The sequence below is a fragment of the Daphnia magna genome, linkage group LG7 (assembly GCF_020631705.1).
Source record: "Daphnia magna isolate NIES linkage group LG7, ASM2063170v1.1, whole genome shotgun sequence".
Classification (NCBI taxonomy): domain Eukaryota; kingdom Metazoa; phylum Arthropoda; class Branchiopoda; order Diplostraca; family Daphniidae; genus Daphnia; species Daphnia magna.
Window position 1 is genome coordinate 11,422,093 of NC_059188.1, and position 18,440 is coordinate 11,440,532.

The window sequence follows — 18,440 nt, forward strand, 5'->3', positions numbered from 1 at the left end:
CAGTAAAACTTCTTTTTTTTTTTTTCTTTTCTTTTTTTTTTCAATTCCAAATGAAACGGTATAGCGTTTATGCTGATGGGATTAATAATAATAATAAAGATGATCAACAACACAATATAACGTACAGCAACAAACAACAACGCGTGTGTAAGTGTATGTGTGTGTAGTTTTAATTTATCTCCTTTTTTTTTTTCCAAAACATCCAGCAACCATTGAATTGTAAATATTCTGTCAAATAACTTAACGGAGAACTGGGAAATTGGCTGAACACATTTTTGAAAAAAATAATAATTAAACGATGAAACTTAATAATAGCCAAATACAAATTTGTTTCCATTTCACCACCAAAAAAAAATTTTTTTTTCTGCATTTTTAAGTATATATATAGAGAGAGAGAGAAAGAGGACATCAGCAGCGGTACATACACATCTATGCTATATGTATATAAATTTTGGAGGAAAGGGATAATCAACTTAGTATAACAAAATATACGGAAATAGAGAGAGAAGAGCCGTGGGGGTAGAGGAAGAAAGGAAATAAGAATGTCGTATGGAAACAAAAGGAAAAGATTATATGTAATATACGATAATTGCGATGACACTATACAATAAAGGCTACGTCGGATCGTTGGATTATCTTTTCCTTTTTTTTTTTTTTTTTTTTTGGTTTGCGTTTTTTTTTTCTTAAAAAAAGCCTATAAATATATTTATAGGATTATAACAGCAGGCGGTGGTGTTACACACACACACACGACACACACAGCACGGTACACACACATGACTAAAAATGATTTTTCGGAGGGGGGAGATAATAGCCTAATGAATTATACATGACGGACCTATATAAAATTGTTACAGCTTTCTCTCTCTCTTTCTAGAACTGAGATTATTACAAAATTCAAATCAATAATAAATTATTATTTCAGGGGAAGATTGATTTTCTAGTCAGATGGAAATGGGTGGTATAATTTAAACAACAACAAAAAAACAGCTGTATTTTTCGTGTTTTTTAAAAGGGGGGAAATGATGGCGTCATATAATACTTTTACAACGTTGCAATTCTAAAGGAGCAACAAGGTAAATGTATACATATCACGTCAAAACAACAACGAGTGCAAAAACGGAATAACAAAACTTAACCGTTATATCAAATATCTATTTTCTTGTTTGTTTAAAGAAGACCGGAATTGATACATAGCCCTTACGGACTACATACGCATTCAGGGAGCGGAATGAACGTACTTTTATTGGAACGTTATTTAAACACACCTGACAAATTATAAACAAGGAATAAGACACGTAACGATACAACAAAAATATAAAATAAATGATACTGTTGTTGTTTCATCCATTTTCCCAGTTGTTTTAGATTTATGTGACATAAAATTGAAAAAAAAAATTGTGTTTTTCTTTTCTTTTTGGTTTGTTTGCCCGTCTCTCTGGTTTTTGCATAGTTTAACGCATCGTTGCTTCACTGGAGGAATACACCCCCCACCCCAACCCACCCCATCCCCCCAAATTTTCCCTCTACACTAATGAACTATACAGCACGAAGAAAAAGAAAAAGAAAACATTTCGAGAAGATAACAATCTAACAAAAACGGGGTGAGGGGCTTGGTTTACAGAGGTCTGTATGTGTGTGTGTAAGTCTTCGATGGATATTTTCAATTCAATTTATATAACACGTCTTTTAATTATTCCGCTGATGTTTGCCGTCACGCTGTAATTTTGAAAGTTCATTCAATTTTTTTTTTCTTTCTCTTTTTAAATAATGACATGTGGAACTTGCTGCTGTTTAGGGTTTCCCTCGGGTCGGCACAGGTTTCAGTTTGTTTAGTACGTGGGCAAAGTGACATCTATTGAACGATACACTTGCTCTCGATCTGCGACTTCCACTCGTTCACCTGAGTCTCCAGGGTGTTTTTCAGTTCTACCCAAAGATAGATTTCAATCAGACGATCAATGTTCATTTTGATTTCCATCCAAAAAACCATTTTTGAATGGAAAATAATTGAAAAAACCAGATCGTTCCGCGTAACCTACTTGTCAATTCGTCCTGGTCGGCTTCTTCGGCTTCTTTGGCCAACTCTTCGGGCGTTTTTTTCTTCCGCATCAAAGGATTGTCAGGTTCCTTTTGAGTCTCGGCTTCAGGAGCTTCTTCCTTTTTCTTGATGTTGTACTGCACATTCAAAGAGACAACAAATTCAGACGAAAATGAACATCTGCTGAAACCCGTAGAACGGCCTCCACACCACTAGCCTACACATCTTATCGATAATTACGTATTTTTCCTTGCTGAATTTGACTCTATTCAACTTAAATCGAAATGAGGTTAAATTCTACTCTGAACCCAACAACGATTTAAGTTTAATTCTCGCAGTTTTTCGCCGTTTGGCGTGCAATAGAAATCCTAATCAATTGTTATAGACGCAGAACAAAAGGCCCAAAATAATCAATTGCCCGTGGCGGAGGAGAGGACCAGCATCTCCGTGTTATCAATAAAGAGAATGGCTGCTATCCGTTCAATTTCTGTCGACACGAGCCAACATTGATCCAGGCAGCAGCCCGTGGTCAGCTGATCGATTCCTCCTCCTATATACCGTGTAAGTGCATTACCAACGAAAATTTGTCGATCCCATTTAGAGTGAATCAATAAGAATCACTCAAGACACATAAATTATTATTTAATCCCATTTTCGCTGCTGCATTTTTGCGTTGTAAAAGAAAAATGTTCATCGGGTGATATCAATCGACCGAAACGACGAATGTATCGATCTGTTTTTTTCTCGTTTTGCTTTGGCTGTACCGTTACATTATTAGGGAAACCCCCCTTTTTTTATCACTATCCTGGGCATCATTATGATACAACAGTTTTTATTTTTATTTTCCAGTAGGATAGAAGAAAAACCCGTCTTTCACTATCATCCCTATTTTTTTTTTTGCAAGATACAATTGGATACAAATGTTTCGATTTGGCAAATACGCACGCACTTTGATCTCTAGTTTCCCAAGATACTCACATACAATGGAATAGAAATCTTAACCTCCCAGTAGGGTAGTTAGTTCATCGCTTGATGTTTTTTTCTTTTCACATAACGAATTGTTATGTTCTCGAGATAGACAACAACGTCAGCTGAAAGATCCCAATCTATCCATTTGGTTCGAATAAAAAAAACAAAAAAACAAAAAAAAAAACGAGCGTGATTTATCGTGTCCAACGATCGATAGAACTTATTCCTCTCTCTCTCTCTCTTTTTTTTTTATGTATTTTGTTCTTTAGCCAAGTCCGCCCGGCTGCGGAAGTGCTTTCTTTCCTCCATACATAGACATATATATATCTTGTAGTAAAGAGAAAGCAAAAAAGGTCTATATATCTCTGGTCCATTTCCTTCCCCTTCCCTAATGTTCCTTTTTTTCTTCTTGTTTCCGCTTCCCGCTTTTGGACCATATAAAAGAAATGTTGAAAATCACATGTCCTGGAATAGTGCCATCTATTGTCCGATCATTGAAAAAAAAACGGAGTTCTTTTACTGTAGTTAAAGAAACCAACAAAAATCATGCGTCGCGTTTTACTTTTGTTTTTAAGAAGAAGTCGATCAATCCGCATTTACTACATGAAACATGAGACAATTTGGTTGTCCATGTTCTTCGTCAAATTTTATAAAAAGACGTGTCGACTCATCTTGCCTTGATCCTACAGACACACTGGAAAGTCAGTCCCAACAACAAAAAGGATTTTCCTTTTCTTTCTCCGTTATGTTATTTATATTCTCTACTGCCAGTGCCTCTTTCTGTTATAAAGGGCAGGAAAAAAAAAAAAAATGGTTTTTGCAAAAACCCACACACGACATCAAAGCGAGAAAATCTCTCCGGACAGATCCTTGATCGACCCGCTTTTGAGTTGACTGCTGCCACTGTCGACAACGGCTTTCATGTCGATCCTCTTACATGTAGTATATATATATATATATAGAGAGAGTTCAGGATTATTTCCACAAATCAGAAGATCTGTTACTAGCTCGGGCGTGTGGCTTGTATGAGTACGAAAAGAACGGAAAAGAATGATCAAAAGAAAATGGGATGGAATCTTTTCTTCCCTTTCTATACGCCTCTTCATTCCACTAAAGCGCCGTAAATGGACAATGGGACCAAGTGTGACAAGAGCCTCGTTAATTACAAGTAGAAAATTAAGCTCGGCAGCGTTTCTTTTTTTTTAACGACCTCCTTGACCTGTACTCGCATAGTAGGCTCTTATACTTAATCAAAAATTGTATACGTACCCGGAAGTTTATCGGATTCAAGTTGAATAACTAAAAATGTCTAAGAGAGCCATTGAATTTTTGTTTTCGTACCTTGTCGCGGATGTCCTGTCTCATGTTTTCGCGTTCGGCCTCCATTTTGCGGTGTTTCTCCTTGCGGCGATCTTCGGCCTCCTTGATGGCCTCCAAACGCTCACGCTCGGCCTCATCGTCTTTGTCTTTGGTGTCACCATCTTCGCTATCATTTCCTCCCAGACCTATGAACGCAAAATCAGAATTTATTCCAATTCTAAATGAAAAGTAATTACGTTATTTAGGCTGTAATACATCGAATACGTTTATAAACGTTCAAACGTAACTATTTTCCTATTATTATAGAATAGTATAGCACTAAAAAAAAAAAAAATGAACTTTTCTACTTCAAATTATTTTGCCCATCTGGTGATAAATTATAGTAGCGGGGCGTTGAACCCTGGATGCGCCGTCAAACTCCGGAATATCAACCCATTAACCCAGCTCTGGGCATTTTGATAAATGGATCGTCATAGTAAGAAACTTGGCAGCGCTGGCATGCTATTTCTCAGACCATCGATGTCGATCGTTCAAAAATCCATATAAGAAGGAGGGGAAAAGGGGAGGAAATTGTTAATATATGCCCGTCTTGGGTTGGCGATGGATTTTTAAGCCCCGGAGTGCTGTCATCTTCTCAAAGTTGCAGCATTTCGGATAGAACGAAAAAAGAAGATTGATTTTTTTTTTCTTCTTTTTTAACAAGACTCCATCAAAACATCTCGGCTTCTATCTACAAGGGCCACACACACACACACACACAAAAAGACTGCAGTATCAGCTAAGGCCCGTAAGTTCTGCCCCAATAGCTGCCATGTAAATATACTTTCCTTTGTATACATATGGAGAGTATACATCATTTGCTTTCAATGTTGTTGTTTGCTGTTTGTATTTCAAACGCCTTTTTTTAATACATAATCGGCGTTCGCAAGATAAAGATTGTACTCTGTACGCAAATATGTATCTAGAACACGCTCAAAAAGATCATCTCAACATGTGTGACATGAAAAGGACACGATGCACTCTAAACACAGCATACATCAACCATGTGCTAGTCAGCTGTCTGATTGAATCATGTCTGTGTACGAGCAATTGGGTCTAGAACTTCGAAAATTCAATTGTCAGACTGCCTTCTACAAATATTTAAATAACAGTGTACCTTTAGTAACCTCAAAGGACTTACAAAATATACGAAAACTAAAATAATTTTACTTGTGAATTTCCAAGCATGTGGATTAGAGGGTCGTAGGTTCGACGCTCGTCGAGTTCACATCTTTTTTTTTGTTTTTGTTTACATTATTCAATTTAATTTTTTTGCTACACACGTTTAGCCTCCAAAGTGCACGAAAGTGTACACTAATAAACTTAATTAAATATTTGTTTGTGTGTACCTTTGACAGCGTTCATTTTGCTTCCAAGCATTTGTTTAGCCACAAAAGCCGCCATGGTGCTTCCAACTTCTTTTCACGTGGAATCAGTAGAATTTCAGACAATTAGGCGCTGAATTTTTCGGGAGAAAAGAGATGTGTGGCAGTTTAATTAAGTAACACGTCCTGATAATAGAAAGACAACAAAAGAAATTTAGCATACAAATAAACTAATAAATCCCAACGTAAATACGACGTCTTATAACGAATTTAACGAACGTACAAATCCAACAATAAACTAATATCAATAACAATGGGCTATATCAAGGGTAGACATCTATTCATAGGGAAATATAAATATGCCGCAATAATTCAATTACTAGATGGCGTTGTGTGTAATTCAATCAACGCACGCGTCTTTCACGACACACAGAAGATTTAGAATAAACGAAAAAATGACAAAATGCCATTTATTTTCAATCTCGGTCGGAGTGTCTCAGACCTTCAAATGTTTACGTCTTGTAAAGAATCACAAAAAAACAACAAAAACAGTCAGACAAAAGTTGATACACAAAACCAAAAGTCTGTTGGGATTGCTATTGTAAATAAACAAGCTTCTTCCATTTATCTACACAATACATTTAGGATTTAAAAGAATAAATAAATAACAGCGTGTTGATAAAGAAGAAGAAGGAAAAAAAACGACGCCCTAATAATACACGAATTTTTTTTTTTCTCTCTCTCTCTGATTTGATTAGCGCTAAAAGAAAAAGAAAAGAAAAGAACGACCCTCTTGTCAGACTACGGGATCTGAAGTCATTTTTACAGAGTGCCGAGCTGTTGGCGGGGAGAGATAATCGATACAACCGCACACATACCAAAGTTATTTGCCCCCCTCTGGCAGAACAGGAAAAAAAAAATGGACGTAAAGAAGAAAAAAATCGATTTGGTTCCATATAAACTTTGGTAATAATTGAGACCCTTCCCGGTAATAATCTAGGGATAAATGTACATCAACCTTAAAAAAAAAAAAAAAAAAAAAAACTTTCTTACATTTCAAGTTGGGGTTGAAACAGCTGCGTGCACCGCGTGCGTGCTCTTTACTGCTGGCAACAGCATTGGGAATAATGATTCCCCCCGAAAGGGACACAACAGCTGTGTATAGCATGCATCATTGCGTGAGTTGGAAAATCCTAGATGGATATTACATCCCTGTTTTTGGGGAAGCTACGTGAAAAGATACACACACAGACACTCGCACACACAGAGAAACGGACTTTGTAGAAGAGAGGGTTAAAAAAAAGTTTTTCGACCACGACATTGATCGTCCACAAAGACAGAGCACACACTGACTAGAAGATTTGTATAGCGAGACGAAGCAGGTGCTGCACCCTGGCTATCGTTTAAAAAAGCCCTTTGTTCAAAAATAATTAGCGCACAATAGATGGTGCTATTTCATTTTGGGGGAATATTAGTCCCCCCGGGGCAAAGCACCTTAGGCGTCGACCTTGGATAGACAATTTCCGCTCTTTAAAGGTCAATTAACTCTTTTTGTGTCTTTTTGTGTTTTAACACCATTGGTGTAAACGGACAATCATTTCCACGAACAATTTCATTTCTTTGTGGGCTTATTATTACTCTATTTCGCTGAAGTATTAGAAAATTTGCTTTAGCTGTTTTCTGCGATCGTTTGTAATAGATATTGAGTAGAAAGCTAGTTATTAGATAAAGGAAAGTGCCATGTGTGATCTGTCGCCACCGAAATCTAGAAGGCCTACATGTTACACTAATTGGATTTCCCAACAAGGGGGATCTATATAATGCCAGAGGGCATTGTAGACCTTCTGACCAATAGAAGCCTAACACACACATCTACACCCTTTCCGGACATGTCTATGCTGAAAAAAGATAAGAGAGTCAAGTACGGACACGATTGTACTCAATCCCGCACGCCAAAATGTACCCTGGATGAAGAAGCAATATAGAAATATTTTTAATGTGGCCTTCTACACAGGCGTTAAACTACAAAGGCGTTTTGGCGACAACGTGTTTCCTGCAGAAAATGTCAGAAATTGAAGGAAAATCGATATTTTTTTTTTAAAGGTTATGCATGATATTTATATACACATAATCAGTACAGTATGACATGCTGCATTCCACAATTCAGTTTTAATAACGGCGTACAGCTGGTTGACAAACAGCCGACTCACAAAGTAAACTCAAAATGAATTTTCTAATAGAAGAGGATACGAATTTATCTATCGATAGTTAGTGGCACAGCTGTTTCACTATACCTCTCTTGTCTTTTTCAGTCTTCAGTTATTTTTCATAAAATAAACTTTAAAACTTAGTGTAACTCAAAATGAAAAAGACATGAGCTGTACTCCTTAATTTTTTGTACACGTTGAGATATAGAGGCCCACTTACAAATATTACATCCGTAAGCTCTTTTCTAGACACAATATTATGTTAATGTCCTTTTAGGCCTCAAATAAATTATTTCTACTTAGTTTTCCAATAGGACACACTCGCTAGATTTTTACAACGCACGCAAAAATCAATTTCTAATAAACACAAAGTTACGTAAACGTAAAGGTATAATGTCTACCAGACACTGTAACGTATACACGAATCACTTATGCAACAACGCGTAAAAAATTACAACAATTCCGAGATAGTCAAGTGAAAAATTCGCTCTGACATCTAACGGAACGTATCGGCACTAAATTTCACATGCTAATTGGGCTTCACATTTCTATCAAAGAATGACACGGTCATTTCGAAACAAAATTACGATGTTTTTGCCTTACCTTTAGCAAAACGTAATTGAGTAGAATGTTGTTCTGGTTTCGACGAATTGGCCAAGTAGAAAAATGTGTGTCGCACTGAAGACGTACTTTGTTTCGTGTGAATTGGAAGTGACGATTGAAGTGGATAGACGAGAGAAATAGGAAAAAGGAAAGAAGAAGGAAGAAGGAAGGAAGAAGGAAACTATATAGAGAAAAATAGAAAAAAGATAGAAAAGAAACGAATGTAAGTAAAAGTGTTTCTTTCGATACTTTTTTAGAGAAAGACACCACCGATAGAAAAATCAAGAATCGTCAGCAAAGTTTCAAGGTTCAACATCCAGCCTCGTGTTTAACATTACAGAGTACCACATATTTTAGATCTCAAGTGCAATTAAATGAACAAAGCTAACAAAGGACATTTGGAAGAAAGAAAAATAATTCTTTTTCTTGTTTTTTCTAAAAAGAAGAAGGAAATCGAATCAATTCTATTTCATATGATGGAATGAATTGTCAGCAAAATGACACACGCACACACCACACTGGAATCGATAGCAGCTGAAAAATGGCGCCGCTCAGAAGAATTGTTGGAATGTTGCCAATACTATTTTAAATTTTTTTTTTTTTAATTCTTAAAATTGTATTAAATTTTTGTCTTAAAATGTCCTATTTCTTTTCCCCCCTCTGAAAGAAGTAGAAAAAGACAAAAATTTGTTTTGGACACGTTGATCGGTCGAAATCCGAAACTGCACTGAAGACGATCCAGCGCCACCACCGGCCTTTTCTCCCTCTCTGGCTTATATGTGTGTGTGTGTAGTAGTAGTAGTAATTCTCCCACTGTGGGTGGCATAAAAGAAAAAAAAAAGGGAATCCTCCTGTACCGAATCGCTGGCCAGCAGTTTGACTATCAGTTCGTGGGTCTCTCTCTGTCATGCTGTCAGAAAATGCATAAAACGGGAGAAAGTAGAGATGCGCCAACCTTCAAGCGCCGCCGCGGCGCCGCCCGAATAGTGTGACGTATCCGCTCTTCGTCCCTTTCCCTCTCTCAAATATTGATCCATGTGTGTGTGTGTGTGTGTAGAACTCTATGCAAGGTTTTTTATTCTTTTTTTTTTTCTTATTATCATTTTGTTTTTTTCTAAATAATTATTTTTTTTCTGTAAGGGACAAGCATCAGCGCCACCGCAGCTACTGGGTATATAGGTCTACTGCTTTTATTTTTCACGTGTTTTGTTGTCTTCTTGGTTTTTGCTGGCATTGGATTTTTCCTTTTTTTGTAGATTATTTATAGTACACGCCCGTTTCCTGGTGATATCCTTATTCGCCTCAACGCCCACCTCCTTTTTTCAGTGGTTAGGAGACCCCCCTTCTTCCGCATTTGATATGTTTCGTACTTACACTTGGATACATTCCACGCATAATTTTCTTCCACTGTTTTTTTTGTTTTTTTTCATGCTGTCTAATTACTGGATAATCAAGCATTTAATTAACATGGTCTTTCCTATCAACTAAACGTAATACTAGGCAAACAAAAAATAAGGGTAATAAATGTACATGCAATGGGGACACGTAAACTCTACCACCATATACCACTTTATGCAAATGTGTGGTTGCAGACAGATTGATGAACGCAGGCCCGTAAGATAATACTATAGTCTTAAGGACATGTGTAACATTCAAATGTTCTTCTGTGCGCATTTACATTTACAATAGGCTGTTTTCGCTGTCGGCTTGTCCCGTACAATTTGAATAGGCGGGTATTTATCCATTAGAAATATGTAAATCCCATGTCTAATGTAAATCACATGCAAATAAACAGTCGATATACAAATAGCATTAAATTCTATAGCTGGTCAGTATGTTCATACCGGTTCAGACATGTCTGTTGTGGACATGTATGGACGGTGTGCGGTTATTCGTAATAGTGGTGCATTGTTATCAGGAAATTGCAATGCTGATGGATAAACAATTGAATATAAATTACGCCGCCAATTGTGATGGTCTGTGACATTCAATCAAGGTTAAAAGAGCAGAAATTGCGATTGGTCATGATGTCTCTCGACCGCGTAATAAAACATAATTGAACGAGAAAACCTCATTTTGGCACAAATGAATAAAATTCAATTTGGTTAGGGTCAGTTGACAGATATAAAATCACTTATTTCTTTGGTGGTGATTTGTAAGGGAAAACTTATTTACTTTTCCATACGTTTGACATTTCCTCTTAAAGAAGAAAAAAACCCACCAAGCAACAGAAACATATCCGGAACAGCAAATGCTGGTCTGCTGTTGGCAATCAACCTGACAGCATCATTTCCTTTTGCATCAACAGCATGTGTGGCAACAGCAGACATACACCGTCTATACATGTGGCACAATAACCCATTTCCTTACATTACAACGTGCAAACATTTTCTTGTCCACACAGCGAATTAGATTCAAAAAATGCTATATGTACGTGACCGACAAGAAAAGCAAATAAAACATCTAGACTGGCCTGTTTATTGGATTTACTTTTCTCTATTCTTTAGCACAAAATGTAAATATAAGGTTGCACTAGAATCGCTGATGGATCGATCGGTTTTCACTAGCATTTTTATAGCCTAAAGTACGTCTGATCTTTTTATAGCAACCGAGATATAAAGGCATTTCTTCGTTTAGCTCTTTTGCATTAGACGTTCGTCGATGTAATCATCGAAGCTTTTCGCAATCGCATTAACTCGGTATACAAAACTGGAGAGCACTTGAGAGAAGATAAAGACATCAAAGACTATGGTACTAACCTCTTCCATTACAATAATCCCGTCTACTGGTTTATTCTTAGTAATCACGAAAGATTTGGCAATGTTGTACTTGTATTACGTAACCGTCCTTATGAAATGGCGGGATGTACAAAATCCGTTGCCTCTTCAATTTTAGTCCATTTATTTGTTGTTTGGTTCGTTAGTGATTTTTTCGCTATTTTCCTTAAGGTGGAGGGCGAGGACATAAGAAATGAGAAACAAGGATAAGGATTTCTTAAAGTTGACTTCATCTTTTAGCCATCGCATTGAGCAAATACTAACCAAAAAAAAACTATACACTCAGGGCGACCTCACTGATGCGTCCATTGTAGGATTATATTGTTAGCCAAAAATTCAAAGAGCAAAATAAACCCAACAAACATAAAGGTGTATACATCACAACATAACTTAGCTTTTACAGGTATATACCCGGCTATATGGTGTCTATATAAAAATGGCTTTCCTTTTATCATTATGTTTCGTTTGTGTTTGTTCTTGTGTAACTTTTTAAATACGCCTCTCTTGTCCATCCATAAATAAACATTGGGCCGAGTCGCTCCCATCTTAAGGTTTTCGGCTTAAAAGGTAAATAGCTTTTAAATACAACAAAAGCCAGATATGATGAATAGCCGACTGATTACTGGCGTTGGCCTTTGCTATATGGGGCCTATGTGTAGCCTATTAGTTTTATACCATCAGGATCTAATAATATCGCGCCTGCTGGTATCAGTTGTCCAGCACGTTCACCATTTTGGAATAGCAATGAAACTATGTAGAGTTTTTATTTATGTGACAGCTGCTAATAAAATGTGTCATATCCACCGCGTTCACCCCCACTTTGCATGTTACCCTGGGAGAAATTTGTATTCCAAGCGTATAGCGAACAGTATGGTAATTTTTTACTCACAATCATAGTAAATCCATGACACATTTATTTATTCATAAAACAACTTATTGTCAATGCATTGATGTGCGAAACCACAGACCCTCTCAATCTGTAATTGCAAATGAGGTCAATGTTTCTGAGAGACTGAAATTTCCTGGAAATTTCACGAAAAGAGTTGAAGAAATGCCTTTAGCAAATTATGGCTTATTGGTATATAGATAATTTCACATTGCTAATCAACCAGCAGAAGAGCTGATCCAAATCAACCGTATTGGTCTTCTATGGACAGGTGTTTTTAGGGTGACAGTTTTGCATTAGGCCTATAGACAAATCAGAAACTTTCACTGTCCATTTGAACATAGCCTACATGCAAATTTAAAATCTTATAGGCCTATACACAGAAGTTCTCGAATGTGAAACTAGATACTTGGACACAGTCTTCTATAGGTTTATTAGAGTCTTCAAGTTATTGAGCCAAACACAAAGTATTCATCAGTAAACGAAAGGATCAAAGTCCAAAAATGTTTTGTTTTGTTTTTTTTTTTTTCATTTTTGTGTTTGCGTTCTGAAAATAACACATAACCTGTTTATCAAATAAATTTTGTGTTGGACAACTTTCTACTGATCGTGAATCAGAAATAAAATCGACTTTCTATTCGAAATAGTCTGGTGCACGTATATAGCAAAACTTGTTTTTCGATGTTCAATGACAATCACTCAAATTGAAAAGCACTGAATTAAATAAAAATTTCTCTTTTAGTCGTTCTATTTAGGAAATCGAAAGAAACGTAACCTGTTCAATGATAGTGCCTCTATGTGCAAGCTATGCTATATTCAGGTTTGTATACCAAAGCCCCAAATAAACTGGATCAGTTTTTAAAAAGTTTCTAAAAGTCTAATGTTACCAGCCACTATATGTAATGGATATACTCATTCGTATTTCAAACTTCAATCAGGTGTCAACTGTGAAACGATTGTGCGAAACTGTACGAACATGTTCATCACTTCTGCAATTAATGACTGGAGTCCATTTTTATTATGTACGGCCTTGGCCATTTTGTTGGCTGTCTGGTATTGGAGTCGATCGCAGTTCGTACGGCTCATCAATGCAATTCCAGGACCTAAATGTCTTCCATTTTTGGGCAACCTTCTCGATTTGAATGCTGGTTACGACGGTAATCCTCTTTTTCTTCTATTCAACCAATTATGTCCAATTGCGATTATCTCGTTTTCATTTAGAGCTTTTCAAGAAATTTACCTTTGACTGGATTCAAAAGTATGGCGGTATGTTTCGCATTTGGTTAACATTTTACTATCCGTATGTTATTATTGGGTCACCGGAGCTGTTACAGGTATACGATAAAAATTTAAAAACTGTTTGACGATGCAATTCATGCTCTCACACTTTGTTGACAACTTTAAAACAGCCCATTTTGTCATGCCAAATCATTGGTCCAGTACCCAAAGAGTGTGACCCGATCAAAGAACATATTGGCGACAGCATCGGTGTACTGGCAGGTTTGGCAAATAATATTGAGAGGCACATTGTTATACGTAGGGCAAACGAATAATTAAGGCTATTACAAACAGGAGAAGAGTGGAAGCAGCGCCGCCGGATGCTCACGCCAGCGTTTCATTTTCAAATCCTGAACAGTTTTGTCGACATCTTCAACGAGAAAAGTGTCGAATGCGCCCGCACTTTGGATGGGGCTATCGAAACGCATAAGGACATCGAGTTCGATATTATGCCCATAATGACACGATTCACTCTGGATATCCTCTGTGGTAATTTCCTCGGTGTCATCTAATTCATTGTGTTGACCATCTCCAAGTGGAATGGGGATATGAATGTTGTTTTGTTTTTTTTGTTCCAAAAGATACGTCCATGGGACGAAAGCCTAGAACTGACGAGAAAAAGGAACTATATCTTGAAAACATGGAAGCGTAAGTGTTTTGTTTGTGTTGTCTTAAATAGTCGTTGAAATAAGGCTTCAAAAAAAAAGGAACTCTTTAATAATTATGTCTCAATGTAACAGAATTCACCGAATCCATATGGAACGTTTTCTGAAACCTTGGCTTCAAATCAAATGGATTTTCAAACTGAGCCGTCTCAGCCGTTTAAACACATTTCACATTGCTGCTTCCCGTGCATTCTACGATCAGGTACGGCTCCAACATGATTGAACATGTCATATAATACACTACATATAGACTATACGTCAAAATTGAAACAGGTAATCGAAGACCGGCGTCAATTGCTCAAAGAAGAAAAAGAGAAACATTCCAATCAGCCGGTGGCTAATGATGGTGTCAACAATAGCATTTACCAAGAAAACAACGTGGATTCATCAAGTACGAGAAAGAAAACAAAGTTAGAGTCTAATTTAAACCTGGTCAGAATATAGCATTTCGCGTTTGACTCCAGGAAAGAGGCCGGCTTTGTTAGATACTCTGTTAAAGGCTTCGGAAGAAAATCCAAACTTCACTGACGTGCAAATCCGGGATGAAGTTAGCCTCTTCATGATTGGGGTAATTCGATTTCATCTAAACATACGTAAGTCTACCCCCAGACGTTGGCCAGCGAATTCTAATTTTTGCGCAGGGTCATGAGACAACAGCTTTCACTCTTGCAATGTTCTTTTACCTGATGGCGAAGCATCCCGGACATCAGGTAGGTCTATATACATATGACCAAGGCGAATATTAGCAAATTGGAACGAATTTCAATGGACGATGGGTTTTTTTTTGCGCATACAGCAATTAGTAGTTGACGAGTTGGCTGAGGTGTTTGGTGATTCTGATCGCCCTTGCACGTCAAACGATTTCGCGCAGCTCAAATACTTGGACTGCTGCATTAAAGAGACTTTGAGGTTGTACCCTGGCATCCCCCTAATGCTTCGATCCATTCCGGAAGACATCCAAGCAGGTAGACACACGATTTTTAACCCTCTGTATTTTTTATGTTTTTAATTGTAACATGTTCATTGACAGGTGGTTTCACGCTGCCCAAGGGCTTGACCGTTATACTCAACTTCTATGCAACGCATCGCAATCCCGCGGTTTTCCCTGATCCTGAATCTTTCAAGCCGGAACGATTTCTTCCGGAGAATAGCATAGGGCGTCATCCGTATGCCTTTGTTCCATTTAGCGCTGGTCCTCGTAACTGCATTGGTATGAACGATTTCCACAAATCAAAACGTGTTCCATGTGGATGATAATATAGGCTAGTATTTTTTCGAATTTATGTCAGGTCAAAAATACGCCATGTACGAACTGAGGGTAGTGATAGCCAATTTTCTTCGTTGGTTCCGCTTTTCCGTCTCCGATCCGTCTGCACCGCTAGAAGTACCTACCATTGCAATAATGCTAAAGCCAAAGAATGGCGTTCGCGTGATTGTCTCTAGGAGATCTAACCTCCCCTAATAAGATATACAAGAAAAACACTTGGATTTGTGCATATACATTTTATAACGTAGACGAAGGGAGTGACGCAAGTTTCAGCGATCCAACGGTCAACTGCATCGGCTATAGATAAAAGAAGATTCTTAGGCCACCGAATTTTTTTTTAAATTGGCTTTTATTCTGAAGTGTTTAAGTGCACTTGTTTTCTGCTCGTTCTCCTCCCGCGTTAGACAAACGCCTGCGTTCAAGGAAAAAATCGATATCGTTAAGTATTTACCCGTTTTTCTTTAGTTATTATTTTTATGTGGCCAAGAGGGCGCCCCTTATCGTGCTGTGTTAAAAGGATAAGCACAGCGTGCACTCAACTATCACAACGAACATTGCCTAATGGAACCCATATAGCTTTTGCTAAAATTTTATCCCGCAACAAGTACTACATCAACATTAAAAACACAACTCTATATACATTACGATTCACTTTAAACAGTTTCAGACAACTAAGGTTTTGTAAATGTCAATGACGAGGTTAAAGTCTGCCAGGCGGGGATATAAGAAACGACCCAGAAGAGAATTCTCCACTGTATTGGCTAAAATCGATATCCATCCAATCCGCCGTCCAGCTGGTCTTCGATGGACACAGTGTCCATTGTCGCTATTTTTCTCCGCAAGTGTCAATTATAGGAACTCTACGCGTCCACTGCAAAACTTTTTCAATCAACAAAAGTCCAAGCGTCGCTTTGAGTTATTCAAAACGCACGTCATGCTGAAATTTGCCTTTACGATGTGCGGCCGTTTAAAAGGTCAGCCAGTCCGTCACACGTCCATAACAATGATGAAACGTGACTGCTCATTATAATGGATTGTACGTAAATGTATGCGAAATACAGGAATAGCCCATGGTCGATGAATTGGCGATCAATTGAAAGTTACCCTTTAATGTAAATTTTGGATGTAAAATGAACGCGTTTGGCAAGTCTAGGCATGTTTGTTGTCATCAGATTTCACTGCTGTACAAAGGACGTGATGAACGAATTCACCAACCTCTGAAATATATAATACGGTCGACAGAAAGCAAAAAGAAATTTGAATTTTGATTTAGGGATCAAAGATGAAAGGAAAAGTTGCTGGCCAATTTGGGATGTTGGGAATGTGTCCAACATTTTCACGTTCAAAGACACGACTGTAATTGCGACCGAGAAAATCATGTACGAAACATGTCGGCCAATAGCGTCGGTCACGAAGAGCACGAAAAAAGGCAAGTGTGTTGGAAATATCTTGTGTTTATGGCTGTTGCAATAAAACGAGATGTTGAACGTTTTATCTTCCATTTCTTGTAGATCGGTTCGTTGCTTCGCATTTGGTCATCCAGGGCTCTTTTATTTTTTTGACGTAGTCTATACATAAAAAGATCGTTTCGCATTTTCATTCGACTCATCAACGGTCCACAACTGCCAAAGATTCTCTTTCCTTCTATGTACACGGTTATCAAATCCTACAAGACCTTTCCATAAAGCAAGTTCTTTCATTGCTTCTTTTACATAGTCTAATGTTGTTTGTTTTAACTATACGCTTGCATAGAAGTTTATCACCGATCAAACTGTTATTGCCCACTGTTTCATGTTTCATTTCGTTGGTTATTTAAATGTTTTAGTATCCTAACAAGTTGGCAAACGTGAAAAGAGCTACGCTTTTGCGAATTTGATGTTCGAAACGCTCTGACGAGGAGCAATCAATCATGAAGTCATCCTGATGCGAAGGGCAATCATAATTCCTTCGTGGAAAATCCTTGAATTTCTCGCGGGACTTTGATAATTTGTTCGCCAATCTACAAATGTATATAAGCATTATCGATTATTTCAAAGCGAATGGCATGTAGGGTTGTTAGTTTTATTTAAGATGAAAACGTGTTTATCAAACATAAAACGTTGGCGTCCGCCCGCAGAGGCACTGATTCGAATTTTAATATAGAACCGTTGCAACCGTGGAAACTTCCCGATGAAAGCAAAGTGTATAGACGACAAATATGAAAAAAAAAAATTCGCTAGGCGAAAGAGAAAAATCAATTAGGACACCTTTAAATAGCACATGATCCAACAACTGAACGTCAAGGGCGTACTTGGTATTCCGGACAGGGCACGCCCGTGCAATAAAGAAACTCATCGCAGCCAAAACGTCGTGCCGTCTCCGTGGAAATCGCATAATACAACACTCAGAATAAAATGACAAGATGTTTGATTAGATGTGTACATTTAATATGTGGATGAAAGTTATGGCGTGCATACATTATTAAGGTGATGTTGGTCTCTTTACGCAGAACGTTATCGATCGCTCCAATCATTCACCATCATATACAATTTTAGAAGCAAATCCAGCACAGATCTATTCTAAATCTATATACAAATCAATACATATCGTAATTATTCACACACACACACAACAAGAAATCCCGTTTTTATTTACCGATAATTACTATAGACATGTCAGTATTCTGCAGTATCTGATCACGAACCCTCGTATACGTTCACGCTTTGGCAATTCGATTGCCATCGATCGATTGGGTGCACCTGATTTACAAACGTACATATAATGGAGCCATAAAACTCATCGTCATTAATAAGTCCGATAGCCAAAGATAGAAAATCGACTAGCCCCTTCATTTTTCGTTCATTAATTGGACGACGTGTAATCCGTCGTTGTAACTTTCGATTTCTTGCCAGGATTTCTATAATAGTCCAGGCGGCCAAAAACATTCGTGCCATTCTAACCCACATTATCTTTATTGATCAACGAATCCACAACTATTTCCAGCATTTTTATTCGACTGCCTTTTAAGAGATATCCTTCGTAGAGCGAGGAGCCCACTGGGCATATAACCATCAACTTTTGAAT

At 37.6% G+C, this 18,440-nt stretch overlaps 2 protein-coding genes across 6 annotated transcripts; one reads left to right on the forward strand and one right to left on the reverse strand.

Moving 5' to 3' along the window:
* Positions 1 to 1,134: 1,134 nt before the first annotated feature.
* On the reverse strand, positions 1,135 to 9,249 carry LOC116926360 (complexin). Of its 4 annotated transcripts, none has more exons than XM_032933222.2 (6): positions 9,019 to 9,249; positions 8,505 to 8,685; positions 5,719 to 5,880; positions 4,352 to 4,515; positions 2,043 to 2,178; positions 1,135 to 1,929 (listed from the first exon to the last, which is right to left on the reverse strand). In XM_032933222.2, the coding sequence occupies exons 3-6, from the start codon at positions 5,771 to 5,773 to the stop codon at positions 1,856 to 1,858; spliced, it is 429 nt and encodes a 142-aa protein (XP_032789113.1). In that variant the 5' UTR covers positions 5,774 to 5,880; positions 8,505 to 8,685; positions 9,019 to 9,249; the 3' UTR covers positions 1,135 to 1,855. The 4 variants fall into 4 exon arrangements, with proteins under 4 accessions (XP_032789113.1, XP_032789114.1, XP_032789116.1 ...); XM_032933223.2 differs by having other exon boundaries at positions 9,015 to 9,249; XM_032933225.2 differs by lacking the exons at positions 8,505 to 8,685; positions 9,019 to 9,249 and adding an exon at positions 8,122 to 8,305.
* Positions 9,250 to 13,073: 3,824 nt separating this feature from the next.
* On the forward strand, positions 13,074 to 16,459 carry LOC116926314 (cytochrome P450 4c3). 2 transcript variants are annotated; one of them, XR_006649764.1, is made up of 13 exons: positions 13,074 to 13,324; positions 13,389 to 13,501; positions 13,577 to 13,667; positions 13,740 to 13,934; positions 14,027 to 14,093; positions 14,186 to 14,312; positions 14,384 to 14,501; positions 14,575 to 14,678; positions 14,752 to 14,820; positions 14,907 to 15,075; positions 15,141 to 15,320; positions 15,400 to 15,981; positions 16,039 to 16,459. XR_006649764.1 is itself a non-coding variant. In XM_045177268.1 (12 exons), exons 1-12 carry the CDS (start codon positions 13,144 to 13,146, stop codon positions 15,570 to 15,572), a joined length of 1,587 nt encoding a protein of 528 aa, XP_045033203.1. In that variant the 5' UTR covers positions 13,074 to 13,143; the 3' UTR covers positions 15,573 to 16,459. The 2 variants fall into 2 exon arrangements, 1 of the variants encoding a protein (XP_045033203.1); XM_045177268.1 differs by having other exon boundaries at positions 15,400 to 16,459.
* Positions 16,460 to 18,440: the final 1,981 nt, after the last annotated feature.